General features: G+C 46.2%; 1 protein-coding gene across 1 annotated transcript in view; it reads left to right on the forward strand.

The window, feature by feature from the left end:
• CIT (citron rho-interacting serine/threonine kinase) overlaps positions 1–20,232 on the forward strand; it is a 159,050-nt gene extending 138,818 nt beyond the window's left edge. The window contains exons 31-48 of the mRNA XM_072600295.1: positions 1,318–1,480; positions 1,723–1,887; positions 2,587–2,724; positions 3,355–3,535; positions 3,730–3,821; positions 4,105–4,209; positions 4,539–4,708; positions 5,705–5,785; positions 5,883–6,018; positions 6,730–6,869; positions 10,754–10,846; positions 12,071–12,179; positions 12,298–12,426; positions 12,811–12,891; positions 13,401–13,479; positions 13,624–13,803; positions 16,909–17,212; positions 18,028–20,232. Of these exons, the coding sequence (XP_072456396.1) occupies positions 1,318–1,480; positions 1,723–1,887; positions 2,587–2,724; positions 3,355–3,535; positions 3,730–3,821; positions 4,105–4,209; positions 4,539–4,708; positions 5,705–5,785; positions 5,883–6,018; positions 6,730–6,869; positions 10,754–10,846; positions 12,071–12,179; positions 12,298–12,426; positions 12,811–12,891; positions 13,401–13,479; positions 13,624–13,803; positions 16,909–17,212; positions 18,028–18,051 (2,370 nt within the window). The 3' untranslated portion in view covers positions 18,052–20,232. The remainder of the gene's footprint in view (positions 1–1,317; positions 1,481–1,722; positions 1,888–2,586; positions 2,725–3,354; positions 3,536–3,729; positions 3,822–4,104; positions 4,210–4,538; positions 4,709–5,704; positions 5,786–5,882; positions 6,019–6,729; positions 6,870–10,753; positions 10,847–12,070; positions 12,180–12,297; positions 12,427–12,810; positions 12,892–13,400; positions 13,480–13,623; positions 13,804–16,908; positions 17,213–18,027) is intronic.
• The last annotated feature ends 1,032 nt before the right edge of the window (positions 20,233–21,264 follow it).

Here is a 21,264-nt window from a genome sequence, read left to right on the forward strand (position 1 = left end):
CCTTTAATATTTCAGTGGCCTCCCTGTAGGTGGCTCCTCTAGAGGGGTCACTCTTAAGGCAGCTAGAGAAAAGTGAAGGGGTCAGCGTAGAAGTTGTTTAGAGCTAGAAGAGACCCTAAGGAATCCAACCCCTTCTCTTGACAGATGAAGATACTGAGCTCCAGAAAGGAGGAGTGACTTCTCCATGCTGGGACTAGAAATGCAGGCCTCCTGCCCTTTCTCCCACACTGCTGTATCTCTTACTTCCTATTCATTAAAATATAAAAGCAAATTAAAATGTATGGGTTACTTTATGTGTGGACATATTTATTTTATGTGCAAAAACATATTTTCATAACCCCAGTACACTGTTTTCTAAATAATTTAGCTCTTGTGCTACACTTTGAGCCCCAGATGCATGAACAGTGGCAGTAGACCTTAGCTCTAAAAAGATCTCCAAGGAATTTGCAACTATCTTCAATGACATTAGTATTTGGGCATCGGGCTTCGGCTCTGCTGTAGTCATGGCTGGGCTGGTACAAGAAAAGTCTGGGACTGTTTGGAAGACCAAGGATCAGAGGATTGAATTTACCAGGCAGCCAAAACATTTCCCAAGGTTTCCTTAGGAAGCCAGCGTCCCCAAGTAACAGCTCAGCTGCAGCCAGCCTCCTCCTGAGAGAATGGAGTTTCCTGTAGATGATGTGGCTGTGTGGGTCTGTTGGTGCTTCTGATTTAAGATGGCTTTAGCAAAGGCCTGTTCTGTGGCTAAGCTGGGCCTGTGTTCTTTTCATGAGTGCTTGTGTTTGGCTCATCTATAGGTTAGCTTTTTTCTTGTAAAGTTAATATTGTTTTTTCTTTCTGTGCATCTCGTTTAAGAAGTCCCTCATCTTGGCATTCTCATTGACGTTGTTCAAGTGTCTCGTCTCCCTCCCCCTACCAAATGCTCAACTCTGGCTTATAATTTAGAATTATAAGAGACAAAGGAGAGATTGACTTCTGAACAATCTGTCCATGACTTCATACTCTACTTGCATTTTTTGAGGACAAAGACTGTCAGGAGACGATTCTACTACCTTGGCAATGTTCAATGAAGAGGTGGTGGGAAACTAAGCATCTTTAACCCTCTTGCTGAAAATTCCCACAGCCCCATTTTTTCCAGCTGGGAAGAGCTGACCGTGACTCATCCTAACATTTCCCCCTTCAAATGCAATTGTTCCTAAATACACTTACAGTGAGTATGCCCGCTGGCTTCTGTGCTCATGCCCTGGCAGCTTTCCTTTAGCTAGTTTAAAGCACCAATTTCTAGGAGTTAGGAGTTATCTCTGTTTCCATTGCTAGGGCTTATTTAGTCGACGGAAAGAGGACCCTGCTTTACCCACACAGGTTCCTCTGCAGTACAATGAGCTGAAGGCGGCCCTGGAGAAGGAGAAGGCTCGCTGTGCAGAGCTGGAGGAGGCGCTGCAGAAAACCCGGAGTGAGCTGCGATCGGCTCGTGAAGAAGGTAGGAGCGTCATCGGGCAGTCTCTGAAAAAGGTGGAGGGTCTGAATCCACTTCCATTCAGAACGACCTGTGTCTGGGCCACACATTCTCAGTTCTCAGGAGCTGCCTCTTGCATCCAATGACCCTCCCCAAGGGCATCCTGCTTTCTGTAGACCAAACCTGAGGAAGACCCAGCAGATTGTGGCTGTGCTTTTTCCTCCTTCTCTGATGTCTTAATGGGCATTTTATCGCTCTGTCTGCAGCTGCCCATCGTAAAGCCTCAGATCATCCCCATCCGTCCACTCCAGCCACTGCGCGGCAGCAGATTGTCATGTCTGCAATCGTGAGGTCCCCAGAGCACCAGCCCAACCCAATAAGTTTGCTGGCTCCACCTTCCAGTCGGAGAAAAGAGTCCTCCACGCCAGAAGGTAAGCTGAAGTTTCAACTTGGGGGGTATGTTTTTCTTGGTCTCAAAAGTTAACTTAATTCATCTATAAATAAATATGACTAATATACATTAATTTGAAAAGGGAGAACCTGTGATCTCATGGGTGTTGGCCTGGACCCTTCCAGTAGCAGATTATTGCTCCTCATTGCCATCACACTTTGGCATCTTCATCTTTCCAGCTGTGGGCTACAGCTGTGAACAAATAATTCATCTCTGCATGACCAACCTGGTTATAAGCCTTTCCAAATGGAGACTCTTCTCTGGGCAGCAGAGATGTGGTCCACCATCTGCCCAGGATCTCTGTGTTCCTGTGGTACAGCCCCTGAGAATCAAGGTTACCTCCTGGCTGTGGTGGGCCATCTGGAAAGAACTTGAGTTTTGGGATAGGCTTTGGGAAACGAGCAAGCACCGAGGTGCCTTGTCAGCTTACAGGCATTTGGAGGGAAACTGCCATTTCCTTCAACATTAAGGAATTGTGACCTGCATCGTTGAATGAAGTGACAGAGCCTTGAAATAGAAACCTCATGTAAGTGAGGCCTAAGGCAATTCCTTAATAGAAACCAAAAACTTAATGACTAAATGGATTTTAATTTTAAATACAGATGAGCAGGTAGTGTTAGAAAAGTCATTAAGAAACCTCTTCTGTTAGGACTTTAGTTTTTTCTCCCCTCCTTCCTAGAGTTTAATCGGCGTCTAAAAGAGCGGATGCACCACAATATCCCCCATCGATTCAATGTGGGCCTGAACATGAGAGCCACAAAGTGTGCAGTGTGTCTGGATACCGTGCACTTTGGACGTCAGGCATCCAAATGTCTTGGTAAGAACAAGTCTTGGAGGTTGGTGGTGGCTCTCTGCATTTTCTGCCCACTGCACTGATTTTTTATTTTTAAGAAATGTACATTATTTAACTGAGTTTTATCTTTTCAATTAACAGAAGTCTATTTTCTCTCCTCTCTTTTTCAAGGGCTCTAGAGAAGCTTTTCATGATAGCAGGAGTTGTACAGAGACATTTATTCTCCCTTTGTGTCAGAGAAATATGTTTCCTGTATTTCGTTAGTATATGACTGCCATTCCTTGTGCAGATATCTTGGCAAAGACCATGGGTTTTCACTTTTTTCTTACTCTCCTGTCAGAGCAGACTTGTCTTCAGGAGATGTGTTGGTTCTGACTAAAATTGGGGCACAAAGCCAACATCTTTCTTTTACCACAGTGTTTGCAGTTAGTCTGGGTGGCATTTGTGACCTTGCTTCTAAAAGTGTGGCTTTGTGGTTTCTCTCGTGTGATTGGTACCGAGGCACATTCAAGGTTCTCTGGAAAAGAGGGGCTTCAGATGAGAAAAATGCTGCTAAGCTGGTGGCCTGGAGATGCCCTGAAGCTGTGACTGGTTAAGAGCTGAGCAGGCCTGGTTTGACTGCATGTTTTCATGTGGTTTTTCTCTCTTCTGTAGAATGCCAGGTAATGTGCCACCCCAAGTGTTCAACGTGCCTGCCAGCTACCTGTGGTCTGCCCGCCGAATACGCCACACACTTCACCGAAGCCTTCTGCCGGGACAAAATGAACTCCCCAGGACTGCAGCTCAAGGAGCCAAGCACTAATTTACGTCTGGAAGGATGGATGAAGGTGCCAAGGTAGACCGCTGAGTCTCTTTCAGCCTGGACAGGTGTTAGTTCAGGAGGCTAGGAGCTCCTCGCGCCATCAGCCCCCACGTTGGGCAGCTGCCATTCCTGAGATTCTCAAGTCAAGTCTGGCTTTCTAGGATTCTTTCTCCGAAGCCAGAACTTTTGCAGGTCGAAACACCCTTTTTAATTTTTTATTTTCCCAGAAATAATAAACGAGGACAACAAGGCTGGGATAGGAAATACATTGTCCTGGAGGGATCTAAAGTGCTCATCTATGATAGTGAAGCCAGAGAAGGTAAACTTGAGCATAAAGGGGCTTCCCTTCATGTGGCCTGGGCCTCCGTAGTTTGGCCTTCTGCTTGTTGGGGCTATTAGAGCAACCCTCACCCCTGTAGTTAGTCTCCCTTTGGACACTCACTGCCCCCCAGGGACGTGAGCCCATGCTGTTCCTCCTCTGTCACCCTCCCCCTCTGTCCATGCACTCACTTCCCCTGCACCTCTTTACATGTGGCCCTGTCTCTCCCCTTGTTCTCTTTCCCTTTTTTGTTTTTTCTTTCTGCTTTCCTCCTTGCACCAAGCTGGACAGAGGCCAGTGGAAGAATTTGAGCTGTGCCTTCCTGATGGGGATGTCTCCATTCATGGAGCTGTGGGAGCCTCTGAACTTGCAAATACAGCCAAAACAGGTGAGAGTGGGCATGGTGTCATCTCTGAGGAGGAACAGGGAATGTGAAGAAAAGAAGGAGGCAGGGGCATGAGGGAAGGAGTGAGAGGAGGAGGGACAGTGGGGAGGGGAGGCTGGAAGTCCGGAGGGACAGGGGAGGAAGCAGCGGCAGGACTTTGTAAGCAGAGAGGGCAGGAGAGGAGCTCGTCTCCTGGCTGTGTTCAGAGGAACCCCAGGACCCCTTTGTTGTCTGGGTTGCCCCATTCTGGGCCCTTTTGTCCTTGTTTCTGGAAGCCCAGAGGACAGTCCCTTGTAGGCTCAGTGTGTGCTTTTTCTGTGCTATCCTCCCAGATGTGCCGTACATAATGAAGATGGAGTCTCACCCCCACACCACTTGCTGGCCTGGGAGGACACTCTACTTGCTTGCCCCCAGTTTCCCGGAGAAGCAGCGTTGGGTCACTGCCTTAGAGTCAGTTGTCGCAGGTGGGAGAGTTTCTAGGGAAAAAGCAGAGGCCGATGCTGTGAGTATAACTAGGACGCTGGGTTTTCCCTTTTGAAATGGGCTGAATGGGTAACTTAGGACTGTGGTGATACTGACCGGCTTGCCCCCTTGGGATCGCTTCCTGTAAGAGCAGTGGCACGCTGCCTGGTTGTGCCCAGAAGGTTCTGGTGGGACTGCATGTGACATGACCTGGGCACTTATGCCCAACCTCTTAGCACCTCCCTGTCCTGGCTGTTTTTCTGGTACCTTGACTCAGCGTTAGGAATTCAGCCTGCTCAAATTGTGACAATGTTGCTTCCAGTGATCTTTAAGGAAAGCCCATCTTATCTCCACTTTTGGGCTCTGGGTGGCCATGACGTTCAGTGTGAGCCTGCTGGAGGCTGTCTGCTGCTTTGTTTAGAACTTGAGAGTGTTTGTGGAGGGACTCCCTGGTTGGTGAGAGGTGCTTCCTGTCTGAATGCTGGTCTCATTCGTCCTTATCTCAGGTCTGAGATGTTCGAGGTGCAGGTGGTGCAGAGGAAGCCCCATGAAAGCTGTGCAGTCCAGCTTCTGGACTCTGTGACATTTAGCATAAACAGCAGGGAGCTGGAAATCCCTAAATACCAGCCTCCTGGCAACTGGCTGGCTTGTCTTCTCTGGGAGTCGTTAGTTGCTTGTTTTGATGGTGCCATCCTATTATGACAGGCTGGTGAGAGTCTGTCTTGGGCCTCGTGCTGCAGCAGCCTGCATGTGCTTCGTGCACCCTTGGCAGGTAGCATCTCCTCTCCTGAATTAGGGGCTGTGGCCAGGCAGGCAGATAACTCTCAGATGCTCCTGCATTGCCATCTGGGAACAACAGTTAAGTGATAATGCCCAGGGTCTGCTTGTTGGGCTCACGTCAAGATCGATAGGGGGACCCTGGAATGATCTCTGAGCCTTTGTTATTGGCTCTCAACTGTCTGAGGCCTCTGTGAGCAACCTGACAGGTGCATCCTGTATATTTGACATAATCTGTTTCTCTTTCATGCACTAAAAGAAACTGCTTGGGAACTCCCTGTTGAAGCTGGAAGGGGAAGATCGCCTGGACATCAACTGCACCCTGCCCTTCAGCGACCAGGTATCTGGGGTATCTTGCTGGGCAAGAACACACTCTCCTGTTGGGAAATGCAGCCCTTGACTCATCTTTGCTCTTTGGGACTTTTCTGACTTTGCAGGTGGTGCTGGTCGGGGCCGAGGAAGGGCTTTATGCCCTAAATGTCTTGAAGAATTCTCTGACCCACATCCCAGGGGTGGGTGCTGTCTTCCAGATTCACATCATCAAGGACCTGGAGAAGCTCCTCATGATCGCAGGTCTCCTGCCAGGAGAATGGCACTTTACTTTCTTTCCTTGCAAGGGCTCAGTGGCACAGCAGGCATTGCATACTGGACTTGGAATCAGAAAGATCTGATTTTAAATCCAGCCTCAGTTTCCTCCTTTGTAAAATGGGAATAAGTAGAACCTCTGCCTCCGTGGTTGTTTGGAGGATCAGATCAGATAACTTATGTAAAGCACTTCACCAGCCTTCAAGTGCTGGGTGAATGCTAGTGTTATTATTTACCCCTTATCACTGTGTCCTGGAGGGGCACCATCCTCGCACTGGTGACAGAATAGCTTTGTCCAGGAACTGATGGCCTGGCAGTCCTTCTCTCAGTGCATACTGGCTTCTCTTAGGAAAAAGGGGTAAAGACCTCGATGGAAGCACAACTTTGACAGACCTCCTCATTCCACCCGCCTTCCCTGAGGTTTGGTGAGCTCTCCTGGCCTGGATCTTCTTTTCCACAGTGGGAAAGTAGATTCTTGTAAACTAGCTATAGAAGAGCCTGTAATCTAACCTAAAAGGCCTGAAGTTTCTGGTAAAGCCTTGACACTTAACAGACCTGTTGAAGGAGCTGATGAAACACTCAGCCAACACAAGCTGTTCCCAGTGGAGCTTTTCCTTGTGAATAGACAGTGAACCCCCAGGAACGTCTCTGGAAAGGTCTCATGAGCCTGATGAGGAATTGTGTTTTTCTGTCCTTTAGGAGAAGAGAGGGCCTTGTGCCTTGTGGATGTGAAGAAAGTCAAGCAGTCCCTAGCACAGTCCCACCTCCCTGCCCAGCCAGACATCACGCCAAGCGTCTTTGAAGCTGTCAAAGGCTGCCACCTGTTTGCGGCTGGCAAGGTAGGCTTTCCCATGCAGCTGCAGCTTCTTGGACATCTTGGGCCCAGGGAACTTGGCCAGGAGGTGCAGATGCGCCTCCCCAGAGCCCCCTACCTATGACTGAGTCTAGAACATAGAGCGACATGTGCGTCGCTGTGTTCCACATCTTAGTCTGAACCTTGGATGTGCTCGGTTCAGCTGAATTAAGCTGCTGCCAGCGCTGGTGAGTTTCTAGTAGTGCTTTGTGCAGCCCTGACCCTGAGAGAAAATCATTTGTGGGTACCAAACAGCTGAAGGGAGCAGGTGACCCACCACATGGGTTTATTGAGATGCTTTTTCCCATACATTCCTTTTTAAAAGAATTTGTACCTGATAGAGTGAATGCACTGCTCCACTGGGGACTTTGAAAGCATTAGGCTCTGTGACCTTCCCACTCTGAGGCCAGCCCATCCCCCTAATAAGTACTGGGAAAGGCAGCTTCCTTCACGCGGGGCTAGTTCTCATTATCGGGAAGGGTTCCTTTACCTTCAGCCTAAATTAGCCCCACCTCAGATGAGCCCGATTCCTCCTCCGTGCAATCCTTTCTGTTGGGTTTCCCCTGAGTCATCTCGGCTCCAAGGTTTCTTCCTGCAGGTCCTTTGGTTGGCCTGATGTGGCAGACATTCAGGGCCCTTCTTCATCGCGGACCCTCACTTCAGCATGGTCAGCAGCCCCCTCCCCCATGGAGTTTGATCAGGGCAGAGCACAGCAGGGCCATTACTTCCTTATTCCCATATGCTGTCCCTCTCCTAATGCAGTTCTAAGCCAGATTCACTTTCTTGACTTGGATTTTGCACTTAATTCTAATGTATATTTACCTGTTTACATCTTATATCTCCCTTTATTATATGCTGAATTCCATGAAGGCAGGCACTGTATTTTATTTACCCTATTACTCCAGTGATTGTATAGGATTTTGTACATCCTAGGCATTTAATCGTTGTATTTTGGATGACTGAATTGAGAAGTGTATGTACAGTTCTTGACCTTCAGAAGCATAAATATGAGTTGTTGTTTAGTCATTTTTCAGTCTTGTCTGACTCTCTGATTCCGTTTGGGATTTTCTTGGCAAGGATACTAGAATGGTTTGCCATTTCCTTCTCCAGCTCATACTACAAATAAGGAAACTGAGGCAGACAGGGGTTAAGAGACTTGCCATGGGTCACATAGCTAGTAAGTGTCTGAGGCCAAATTTGAATTCAGGAAGTTGAGTCCTGACTCCAGGTTCAGCATTCTATCCCCTGTGCTACCCTGGTGCCCACGAAATATGTGCAGGGAGATAGTATGCGTATGATATTGGCTGGGTTGAATGTGACCAACTGCTTTCCTCACAGCAGATCTTTAAAGTCAGTGTTGGGTAAATATTATTTTTCTAACTGGGACCCAGAGACATCAATCGTCTTAGCCTTGTTCACAAAGCTGATAAGTGTCCCATTAGATAATGCATATGGAACTGTGTAAATATCGTAGCAAGTATTTGAACTCAGATCCAGCATTCTTTTCATTGGACCTTTTAACCTCTCACTGGGAATTGGAAATTAATGCCTGGTTGTTAACACAGGTAGTCTGCTGCTTAAATACGTGCCAAACGTGTGATTTCGTTGACGTAGGAAACTCCTTCTATCAATGCAGGCTTGGCCCAGCAATCTAAATTGTAGTTTTGCCTGGGATACCGAGAGGCTAATCAATTTGTCCAGGAACACATAAACAGTTATCATTTAATTGCTGCTGACCCCCATGTAGTGCCACCTCCCTGCAAATTCCAGCAGAATTTGAGATATTTTGCTCTGAACCCTACCTAGCTACTGTGTCTGAAACTCTGAGATACAAAAATCTCTTGAGGCAGTGCTAACTATATTAATTCCAATTTTTTAAAAATAGTATTTTGTTTTTTCTAATTACAGGTAAAGACAGTTTTTAACGCTATTTTGTAAAAATTTTGAGGTCCAAATTTTTATCCTCTCCTCAACCTCTCCCCTCCCTAAGATGGCAAACAATTTGATATAGGATATATATGTGCAGTCGCATAAAACATATTTCCATACTAGTTGTGTTTTGAAAGAAGAAACAGACTAAAAGGAAGAAAATCATGGGGAAAAAAGTGAAACTAATCTGCTTCAGTCTGCATTCAGACTCCATCAGTTCTTTCTCTGGAGATGGAAGCATTTTCCATCATAAATCCTTTGGAATGTCTTGGTTCCCTGTGTTGCTGAGAAGACCCAAGCCATTCATAGTTGATCTTCACACAGTGTTGCTGTTATTATGTACAACGGTTCTCCTAGTTCTCCTCATCTCATTAGCATCTCTTCGTGTAAGTCTTTCGAGGTTTTTTATGAAATCTGCTTGTTCGTCATTTTTTGTAGAACAATAATAATATTCCGTCACATTCATATACCACAACTTTGTCCCCAGTTGATGGACATCCCCTCACTTGCCAATTTCTTGCACATAGGGCCTTTTCCCCTTTTTAATGATCTTTTGGGATACAGGCTTAGTTGTGGTATTGCTAGATCAAACCAACTTTTTTAAAAAAGAATAGGATGGAGAACTAGGTAACACTATTCATTCTTCCTTGACTGTTCTTAACAAGCCCTTGAGGGCTGAAAGCTCCACTTTCCCATTTCCCTTCTGTATGGTAAGGGTTCTAAATTATCTTATAGGCTCTAGAGTTATCAGGATCCATGGATGCATATCACTGGGTCATTTTCCTAGGAAGGATTTAGGGTAAATGTATGTAAGCATGAGAAAAGCAAAGGGAAAGGTCAGCATCGGTCCAAGATGGTTTCCTTCTTGGGGCTTGTATGGTATAGGTTGTCAGATCCAAGATGGGAGGCTATTCCAGGTCAGGTTAGAGTTGCTTCTGGGCCTGTGGAAACTTTGTGAGCTAGGACATTTCTGCTGCAAAGCCTTCTGGACTATGTGGAAGGATGTTTTGAACAGTCAGTCGATTTTTTTGTTTGGTACAAGCAGGTCAGTCAGTGAATAAGCACTTGTTAAATGCTGACTCCGTCGTAATAACTGACATTTATGTAGCACCCACCATGTGCCTGGCACTGTGCTTAAACACTTTGCAGGTACTGTCTCCTTTGGTTGTCACATCAACCTTGTTGAAGCAGATGCTATTATTATCCCCATTTTACAGGTGAGGAAGCTGAGGCAGACAGAGGTGAAGTGACATGCTCAGGATCACACAGCTAGTAAGGGTCTGAGACTTAGACCTTCCTGACTTAGGCAGCTCAGTGCCACAGTGGGTAGAGTGCTGGGCCTGGAGTCAGGAAGAGACTCATCTTTGTGACTTCAAATCTGGCCTCAGACACTTACCAGCTGGGTGACCAAATCACTTCATTCCTTTTGCCTCTGTTTCCTCATCTGTACAGTGAGTTGGGGAAGGAAATGGCAAACCACTCCAGTGTCTCTGCCAAGAGAACCCTAAATGGAGTGACAAAAAGTTGGATGTCTGAGCAATAACCAAACTTCCTGACTCTGGGCCCAGCTGTTTATCCACTGTGCCACTGGACTGCCGCAAGCATTATGCTAAATACCAGAGATGCAGAGAAAGGCCAAGCGCTCCCTTTGTGCAAACAAAGCGCTTTCTAGGTGGATAAGGTTGTGCAAGTTACATAGCTGTTCATTTGGAATCATAGCAGCAGCAACTTAAGTCAATAACTCTGATGATAAAGGTCTAAAAAAAGGATTTTTACTTTCCAATAAATGTTCATCAACTTCTTTACATTTCTTACTGATTATGATTCATTTCAGACTCCTTGACAGGGAGGGTATTGTCCATCACCAGTGTTTTCCTGGTTTTGATGCTGTGCTGGGAGGTCAAGGATTAGCACGTGGGTCTTTTTCCTTTTTCCCTACAGATTGAGAATGGCCTCTGTATCTGTGCCGCCATGCCTAGTAAAGTTGTCATCCTCCGATACAATGAAAACCTCAGCAAGTACTGCATCAGGAAAGTAAGTGGAACATCCCTGGGATGGCCAGGTGTTACTCCAGCATCCTGTCCACCTTGTTGGTTTCTGGAGATTTATGACCCCAACTCTTGTGGGTTGGAGAGGAGGCACTTAGCCAAGTCACTTTCCATGGTGACTGTCTCACATCTCACCTCGTCAAGGCACCTCCCGGGTAGAGAGGGCAGGCATGGTTGTCTCCTCTAGGGTGGGAGCTTGGGTGCACAGGCAGACATCGAAGAGCACTCCAACTTTGGATGGTTGTAGGCCTAGGAAAGCAGGAAGGTGACTGTTTCTTTTGAAACATGACAGGCCTCGATGGTGTCTCTGAAGATCTCCCTTTCTTTTTGTAGTTGCTATTTTTAGCCATTTGGAAGAGACAGTTGTGACTCCCCTTTGAAATATGCCACCAGGGAGAATGGAGACAATAATTAATATGTGAACCTAACTTAGGAGATCATGGCATCTGTTGTGCTGTTAGAGAAAACCCAGATCCCTAGAGAGTGAATGCCGCCTTTCTTACCACTCTGATGTCCGTCAAAGTGGTTGAAACCATCCATATTCACTCTCCTCTTGTGGAATGATGGAAACATTTGTAAGGCTCACTGAATGTGAGGGGGGGAGTGTGTTTGCTCCAGCACAGAGCACTGCTGTTGAAATTTTAGACGGGATCTAGACAAGACCATGATAAACTCCTAAATTTGAGAACAGCTGCTGCTTAGTTGGTCCATTTTCTTGCAGCTAGGGACTGACTCTGCACATAGTAGATACGTGGCCTGAGCTAGTGAATTCCAGTTGCTCAGGGAGGTCATGTTTTCAAATGTGTTGTGATGCTCTACCCACTGGCCTCTATCTTGGCCTTAGAAATTAGCTCATTCTTGGGACAGAAAAGCAGTCAGGGTAGGCCTGAAGTAAAGAGTGATTGTCAGGGGCTTCTCTTATTCTGTTCTGAGGAAAGCTTTGTGTGATCTCGAAACACAAATTTCAGGGACAACCTTGCTGTCAACAGTGTTGTTGTCCTAGTCTGGAGTTCAGAAGAGTAGTGGGTAAGCATGTGTAGGCAGAAGCACCTGGGAGGTGGACATGCAGACATGTCTTTGGGTCTGGGGAAGTTGTCAGATGACTTGAAATGCTTCAGGCTAAGACTGAGAAAAAGATGGAAGCCTGTCCTAACGTCTGTTCACACTTCACCCTCTGTTAACGTCTCGCTGTTTTTCTGTCCTTCTGCAGGAGATAGAAACCTCGGAGCCCTGCAGCTGTGTACATTTCACTAACTATAGTATCATCATCGGGACAAACAAGTTCTATGAAATTGAAATGAAGCAGTACACGCTGGAGGGTGAGCCTGGCCTCCTCTCCACAGCTTTAAGGACTGACAGTCATTTCTGACTGGCAGACTTGCTCAGAGCTGGCATTAGCATAATGCTCTTGTCCACTTTCTTCTCCCCCTTTCACAGAGTTTCTGGACAAGAACGACCACTCCTTAGCTCCTGCAGTGTTTGCTTCTTCCTCCAACAGTTTCCCGGTCACCATTGTACAGGTGAACAGTGCGAGCCAGAGAGAAGAGTACCTGCTCTGTTTCCATGGTAAGTCCTTCAGGGGTTGGTCCTCTTTCAGGGGCTGATCTGCCCATTGTTTCATGAACCTCAGTATGTCTTTGGCTCCTGAGGGCAGGTGGATAGGAGAGCTTTACAGCAAGGAGTTTTAACTAAATTCCTTCCAGACATGACACCACATTCCCCAGGTTCTCGTCTTCAAGCTGACTGTTAATCCTGTCCTCCTCGTAGTGAGGTTGCTGCCTGAAGGCCCCTTCTATAACTTGTTTGAGGCTTGATTCCTAAAGAGCTCTTTGGTCCACCCACTGTTAGATCCAGCTATTCTCTGGTTTGGCTTTTCTTGGTGGTCTCCATCTTCCCAGCCTCTTAGTCACGCTTGCATGTGGATAACCCTGGGTTGTTGACTTCTTGCAGAATTTGGTGTATTCGTGGACTCTTATGGAAGACGAAGCCGCACAGATGATCTGAGATGGAGCCGCCTGCCTTTGACCTTTGGTAGGTGGAGTGTTGATGGTGGCAGTGACTGGGAGTGGATTCTGGCAGGAACTTTCTCTGGCTCAGCCTCTGTATTTGTGGGGCCCATGGAAGGCAAGAAACAGGTCTTGTTAGTCATAGTAGAGGGGTCAGGGTGAATGAAAATGGCTTTTCTTCCTAAGTCACCGGGAATCCCCCAGAATCAAATCCAGTGGCCAAGCTGGGTCGTGATGCTAGCTTTGAGAAGTTCTCATGCCAGGCAAAAAAAAACATTTGCCATGGATTCTTCACTATGTGTGTTTTTAGCCAGTTCTTTGCATTGTCTGTCATGTTAATCACGTGCTTCAGAAATAGTTGGGTCTAGATCTGGAAGTAAAACCTATGAGGGAAAATGGATAAAGCCACATTCCTCCTGACTCTCTTTTAAGGGGGTCAGAAGATGACATGATAGTCATTATAGCCAAGTTGGATTTGAATCTCTACTAATACAACTTCTTTGTCTTTGTCCCTTCCCCATGATGATGACGCAGCCTACAGAGAGCCCTATCTGTTTGTGACACACTTCAACTCTCTTGAAGTGATTGAGATTCAGGCACGTTCTTCTTTGGGGTAAGTGCTCCCCCAAGGTCTTTATGAAAACACCTTTTACATATTTGTACGTGGAAGCGTGAGCACACGCACACACACACACAGTAAGTTTATTGAAGTAAAATAAAAATGCAGTATTGTAACCAGAAACTTTCCATTCCTCAGAACTCCTGCACGTGCTCATTTAGAAATTCCTAATCCTCGTTATTTGGGACCAGCAATTTCATCAGGAGCAATTTACTTGGCGTCTTCCTATCAGGACAAATTAAGAGTCATCTGCTGCAAAGGAAACCTGGTTAAGGAGTCTGGTGGTGAACACCCCAGAGGGGCCTCTACCTCCCGCAGGTATGGCGTTCTTGGGCTGGCCGCTGTGACTGGGTGTGTTGGGCTGGGTTGTTTTACACACGTGTCCCTTATACAAGGGCAGACTTTTTGAAATTTAGGTGGGTTTGTTTCTCTGAATCAGCTGGAAATCTTAGGTGAAGTAGAGGTAGAACTGAAGTCCAGATTTCAGGGTTACTTTCTTTTTATTAAACTACTACTCACCTGTTTGTGACTTAAATGCTTATAAATCAGTAGAAAGCTAGACAGCCAAAGGTTTACCACTAGGAAGTATCTCAATAAAAACTAATCTTTAGTTTCAAGAATAATGGGGCTGGAAACGTCTCCTAGCTGTGTAGCTGAAGAAATATTTCTCTCAAACATGGAACTTTAATCAAAACTATATGTCCTAGAGAGGGAAAAATATATTTAGACTATTTGTGCATAGTAAGTGAAACTTGCCTAGCGAAAATGCATCATAAACCAGGCTTCCTTCCTGGCAAAGTGAAGGAAGAAAGTTGACCTAAGGAATGGTCTTCTGTTATGTTAGTTTATATAAGCTGTTGTGAAGGAAACACTTGCCATTCCGGTGTGAGTGCTCGTCTCCTGTCTTTTATCTCCATTAGTAGCCAATAAACTCTTATATATAACTTCCCATTTCTCCCAGAGAGTGCAGACATTTACCTCCCTGTTGAATAGACCAAGGCAACAATCCTCGCAGTGAATCACATCAGTCAAACCTCTGCTCTGTCCTTCACTTTCAGAGAGGGCACTAGCAACAGTTTTAGAGACAAAAAGACATCTGAGAACTAACTACTACAGATCTGGGATCTAAGGAACCATTATAAGCAAAGGGAAAGCCATTTCCTTAAATTCCTTAAATTGCTTTAAAAAAATCAAGCATTCAGAATCACAATCCAGCTTTCCTTCTGTTTTGTGGTTCCTGCTGTTGGCATTGCTAAAAGAAAACACAGTGCTCCTCATTGAGGAGTCAGAGCTCCTTCAGCAGACACATCACATAGTGCATCACAGCAGCAGTACAGCAGTGAAGACAGACAGCTTCTGGCTTTACAGCAGACTCTTAAGCATCCAGCTCACGTCAGCCGAAGGCATACTGGACTAGTTACCTGGAATCAGAGGTGTGGGACTCAGTCATTCAACAGCATTCCTTCCCAAGGCAGGAGTAATACATAGGGACCTGTACAAATGAGAATGGAATCCTGCAGGCTGGCAAAGACTTTTTTGGTCCCCCAGGTCTTATCCTGGAGTTAACTCTTGGTCACCTAAGCTTATGTCTTCTGTCTAATTCTATTGGTCAATTGAATTGGTTAAGTCTTAAATGTCTTTGAATTTAGCTTTTGCTCCACAGTCAGTTCTTTGTGGCCTGGGGGTGTGGAAATCCTATTGCTCTGCTCAAATTTTGGAAGGGCAGGAGGAATACTTCACACTAGTTTTAGCCTGCCAGGCACAACTTGCCAAAGAGTCTTTCTTTTTTAAAATTAAAAAAAGTTACTGATACCTTCTGTTTTTATATAACTTACATTTCCCAACGTAGTCTTTTCTCCAGAGAATAATCCTTTATATAACAGAGAATAAAAAAAGGGAAGAAAAAACAGATCAGAAAGACTAACCAGCCCATCAGCCAAGTCTGGCAGGATTTACCACATTCCACATGCACACGATCCCCACTCTGCAGAATGTTGACCTGAAAGTTTGGTTTAAAGAGGCAAACAGGCCAGGTGATACATAAATTCATATTGTTTATTCCCTTAAGGCTAGCAGATACATGATCATGGAGCCAGAAGAAATATTCTGACTGTCTGATAAAAGAATGAGAAACCTTAAATACATTTTAGAACAATCCCAACTCAGGATGTCTATGTCACTCCAATTTATGATCTCCATGTATGTTTAACCATAGTATGAGAAAGGAATTTTCTTAATTGAATAGCTTGTAAATACAATAAGAGAGCTGACAAAGTGTCCATTGAAATGACAACCCAGGATATCTGTGTTTCCTTTACCATTGACATGACATAATACAGTATATGCCTGTAAACTAAGATGAGAAAAATGCTATTCTTCAAGGTATTGTCTGGTCAGGGTGCCTTGTTCTTGGTAGTCATTAACAGAAGAATGCTCTGGTCAGCTTTGCCTGGCCTTTCTAGTGTTGTCACAGGAAGGGGCACTTGGAGTTCACTCAGAGAGCAAGGCAGGTCTATTATTCCAGAGCATTGCGGTAAATTAAGCTCAGTGTGGGCCATAATGGCCCAGTTGGCCGGATTGACCAGTCCAGGTTTTCAGCCTTTCTCAGGTCTTGGGAGAGAGATCTACAAGAGAAGGGAGACTGGTACATTTTCTCCTTTCTTCTGGACCAGTCTCCGTCACTTTCTTGACACAGTGCTCAATGTCGTTGGTTCTGTGTTTCTGTGCTCAGGGTATATGTTGTCTTTCTGGCATTGCCTTTTTGTTGTCCATCAATTCCCATTAGCCATCCAGCACCGTTCTGTTTTCATATATGCGTCCGTGACTTTACAGCACAGTCATATTCCGTTACAATCAGCACATGCAGTTTGGTGAGCCATTCTCAATGAGCATCTATTTTTTTCTGTTCTTTTCTAATACACAATTGTTAAAAATTAATTACAAAGGGTTGTTTTTTTTCCTATTATTTACCTCCTAGAGGTAGGTGCCTGGCAGCAGGTTTTCTGGGCCACAATTCCAGCTGGCTCCTGTAAGGACTGGGCCCTTGCTGAGCCCCACTAGCAGCATAGCAGGGGGCCCTCCAAAAGACTCTTCCAGTCCTTGGTTTTCTTTTTGCCAGTTTGTTGGGTGTGAGTTGTCTTGATGTGTGTTTCTCTAATTACAGATTTGGGCAATCTTGCCTATGGTCTTTCAGCTCTTCTTTTGAAGAGCTTTCCCCAGATTTCCCATGAGGGAGTGTCTTTTGGTCTCCTAAAAGATGCCTTTCAGTGTGTCTAGAAGGCCCTGGCAGGACAGGAGCTCCCTAGGGGCTGGTCATCGGCTGCCTTTCAATCTCTGTTCATGGCACTGGTTCAGTTGCTTGTGAGAGGGTGACCTGAATGGAACTGGGAATGTGACATCATGTCCCTTGTTTCTGAATGTCAGCAGCCCTAACAAGAGAGGCCCCCCCACCTACAATGAGCACATCACCAAACGTGTGGCCTCCAGCCCAGCACCCCCTGAAGGCCCCAGCCACCCACGAGAACCAAGCACACCCCACCGCTACCGAGAAGGCAGAACCGAACTGCGTAGGGATAAGTCTCCTGGCCGACCTCTGGAGAGGGAGAAGTCTCCAGGACGTGTGCTGAGCACCAGGAGGGAGCGGTCTCCCGGAAGACTATTTGATGAAAGCAGCAGGGGTCGACTGCCTGTTGGAGCCGTGAGGACGCCACTGTCCCAGGTCAATAAGGTCAGTTGGAGTCCTCAGAGGCAGGGAGGCTGGAAAGAAAGGCCTTACTTCTGTGCAGCACCACTGCTTGAACCTGAGGCTACTCAGCATGATGCAGACTCTGGGATCCAGCTGGCCTTTGTTCTCTGTTTAAGGAGTGGCTCCTATACTGGGTTATGTGGGGCCATGGAGGCCAGGTACATTTGTTAATGATTGATTGGCTGCTTAGTTTCATCTTTAAAATGAGGGAATTGAGCTAAGCGACCCCCTAAGGCTCTTTCCAGCCCCAAGTCCTATGATCTCTTCTCTGTTAGTTGAAATAGGTCCCCAAAAGAGGTAGTATTGCTAAGACTTTGAGTCTAGGTAGGTGCTTGAATGTATCCCAGAGGGTACATGTCACCCCAGGACCTGTAACATCACAGGGCTGGGTGTGTCCTCCACCGAGGCCAGGCAGCCAGACGCCCTTAGTAGGACTAGAGCCCAGGCAGATGGTTTCAGTTGTCCAGTGTGTTTTCTTCACTTTCCTTATTGCTTTCCCATTGACCCTCATCTGTGGCAAGAAGGGGAAGAAGGTCTCCCAAAGAGTGGGGGGAATTTGTCCTTTAAAATTAGTTAAACAGAAAAGAGAACACAACTTTGGTTGAGTTCTAGGTGACACAGTTAAGATGCTTCATGCCACTCATTGAAGGGTTGATGCTGCTTGGCTGCAAAATTGGCCAAACTCTTCAGAGACAAAGTCATCCTCCAGAAGCACTTGCTAATTGTATAACCGACCCTCAGATGATTGTTACAAAAGCACAGCTTGACTTGATCTGTCTTCATTTCTTTGTTGTCAGGTCTGGGACCAGTCTTCAGTGTAGTTCTCGGCTAGTAACAAACAAAACACAAGATCAACTCCTCGTCTTCACCTGCAGGACAAGCTATATCAGGGCTCTGAGCAGGTAATGCAGCCTCCCGGGAGCTCTAGGCCCCTCTGAGCCAATGCTCCTTAACAAAGACAATGGAGAAGGCCCAGCCGAGGCCAGGAGGGGCACCAGCCAGCTGGCTGAGGTCTCTTCCCCACCCCTTCCTGGGTCATCCCTGCACTTTGTACGACTGCTACTCTTTCAAGCTCTTCATAAACTTTTGTACCAAGACAAGGAGGATATGGACCCTGGTGGGCATGATTGGTACTCTGATTTATTAGCTACACCTTCATAAGTTTAAAAAAAAGACAATGGAATCCTTGAGAGATGTGAACAGAAGTGACCTTCCCATTGAAGTTGTCCCTTCTAGCTCTACTGCAGCGTTGGGTCTTTACAACCAAAATGTAGAGTAGAACCCACAGCCCCATCCTGTTTGCTTCCCTTCTGTTGGCAGCCATCCTCTGTCCTGGCCCTGATGCTCCACTCATTGCCTCTTCTGCCTCCGCCCAGCTTAGAATGTCCCTGTGTCCGTGGGCCTCCCCTCAAGGGCAGGACTCCAGGCCCAGGATCTCGTGAAGCTTGGAGCAGCTTCATCTCGGGACTACCGGCCCTGTTTTCATGTGGCTCTGGCCAGATGTGCATGTGGTAGACTTGCTCTGAGCCCAGCATCCCCGGGGCGGCCAGGAGCCGCTGTCCAGGCCCCCTGCATGCTGCTGTACCATCAGCCTGGCTCATCTCTTGGTTGCTACTCTAAGTATCATATTGTCATTCCCATATAAGCAAGCGAATGAAGACCTTTGGATGACTTGCCAATTTATTGGTCATGACTGAGCTGCAGTCTGTAGCACTAGGAAAAACGCTACAAGCCTTACTATTCTGATGAGAGGATTTCAGCAAATCACCGCCTAGAAAACTTGAATGTGACCCCCTCTGTGTGTCCCCTTCTGTGCTTCCCTTCTCAATAACCTGAATCATGACTCTCTTTGTGTGCCCACCTGCCCACTCCTTAGAAACTGGGACTCTTTTCAGGGCCTTTCTCTCAGGCCAGGCCCATGACCAGGAAGCCCAACACTGATGCTGTGTTCCTTAGGTGCAGTGTGGTCTTGTCCTGTTTTCTCCTTGTCTGTTAATTAAGAGGGTGAGCTCCCTGGCCTTCGAGAACCTAGGTAATGAAGCATTTCAGCAGCCGGCAGGCTTCCTGGCAGCCTCAAGCCTAGCTTCCCTTGCTCTGCTGTGACTTTGAATCAGCCTCTGCCAACAATCAGGGCACAGTGAGGACCGTCAAGGCCAGCTGGTGTGAATTGTGAGTTGGTTTCAACTACAATCAGAGCAAAAATTAGCTGCTCACTTCTTAGGTATCTAGTGTAGCTTAATCTCCAGTTTGCCCTCTGGTCCTCCCTGTTTGTCTCCTCTCTCGGAGTCATTTGTTTCAGATTTCTGGGAAACTCATCATCATCTGGACCTCTGGCGATGTCTCGACTGGTGTGGTTTTTGTGTTGTTAAAGAGTTTTTGGTTTTGTTTCTTTTCTTTTCCTTTTTGTTATACTTTCCCCACTGAGAGCAGAAGATTTGAATGAAAATTTGCTGAAGTTTTGCCTCTTGGTCCACAAGTATTCTGAAACATCACTGAAATTGGTCTTTCAGTCTTTGCATTTCATTTAGATCTCCATGAGAAATGGGCTTCTCAAGTCCTAAAAAGTGTATATCTTGTGTCTCGTTTGTGAAATGCTTCCTCCTACAGGAATAGCTCAAAAGACTGTACATATTTACAAGAAACTTTATATTCGTAAAAAAAAAAACAACAAAGGAAATTGAATTGGTTTCTACTTTTTTATTGTAAAAGGTGCATTTTTCAACACTAACTTGTGGTTTTAGTGGTGGTGGTTGTGGATAGCCATCAGATCAGAGGGTGGGAGCTCTCTGTGGGACCACCAAGATCCCAGAAAGAAATATTGTCACAGGAAATTGCACTTAGATGCTCCTAAGTTATTATGGTTCTAGGTACCCAAAAGTGTGGCTTTTTCTTCATTACCTTTTTTTATTCTTGACAAGGAAAGGAATACAAAGCATAATTCAGGATCCACCCTGAAAGAAGTGGACTTTGTTGTGGAACAATAAATAATCAGATGAAGCAGTTATGTGAAGCAGTTGATTTGGTGAAATGACCTCCCTTCTTCACGCAGGACCGTCGTCATTGTGGCACTGAGTTAATCCCACGGTATTTGGTGCTGAGGATGGGGTGGGTGGGATCCGTGGGGGTGCTGGTCTGAGACGTCAGCCTCCAGGTCTGGATCCCATTGACAAAGTTGTAGGTCTAGAGTAGGAAGGTACATCAGAAGTCACCTGCTCCAGCTCCTCATCATCCAGGGGAAGAACCTCCCCTGGGTCCCACAGAGAGAAGGCGTGTGGAGCCAGGTCCTGGGCTCCAAGTTCAACCTTTTTTTGGCTGGATCTTCCATCTCTTGGCTCCGGGCATTGTCTCTGGCCATTCTCTCCCTCCTCTGCTCTGACTGCTGACCTCCTGGGCTTCTGTTAAGTCCCAACTAAAACCCTGCCTTCTACACGAAGTCTTCCGCAACTCCTTTTCATTCCAGGGCCTTCCCTCTGTTAATCATCCATATTTATCTTGCATATAACTCGCTTTGTATAGATTTGTTTGTTTGCGGTCTCCCCCAGGTGAGGGCAGGGGGCTGTGTATGCCTTTTTCTGTCTCCCCAGCTCGTAGCACAGGGTGTGGTACATAGTAGGGTGCTTAATAAATGTTGCTTGATTGCTAGAGTCACTTATTCCTCTAAACGGGAACAGGCTCCAGGCCTCTCAGCCCTGGACAAGAGCTTACTATTAGCTCAAAAGATCAAGGCAATTAAAACGGGTAGCTTCACGTTGAAGTGCACATACTGCAATTAAAAGTTGATTTACAGGCATAGTCTCTTACTACAGTGGCATCTCCTTCACATTTGGTTTATTTTTAGTGTGAGTAAAGTCTGAGGCATACCTATAAATCCACAGTCGGGGTTCTGTGAGATGTTTTCCTGTATTAGGGCTTTTATTCTCTTTCCCAGTAATACTATTTGATGTAGAGGCCAAATTTAGGGTTAAACTTGCCCAACATTGATTGAGCCGGTGGTCACTATGTTTATCTCCTCCTCCAGTCCACCCTCCAAAGGC

The sequence above is a fragment of the Notamacropus eugenii genome, chromosome 4 (assembly GCF_028372415.1).
Source record: "Notamacropus eugenii isolate mMacEug1 chromosome 4, mMacEug1.pri_v2, whole genome shotgun sequence".
Lineage (NCBI taxonomy): Eukaryota > Metazoa > Chordata > Mammalia > Diprotodontia > Macropodidae > Notamacropus > Notamacropus eugenii.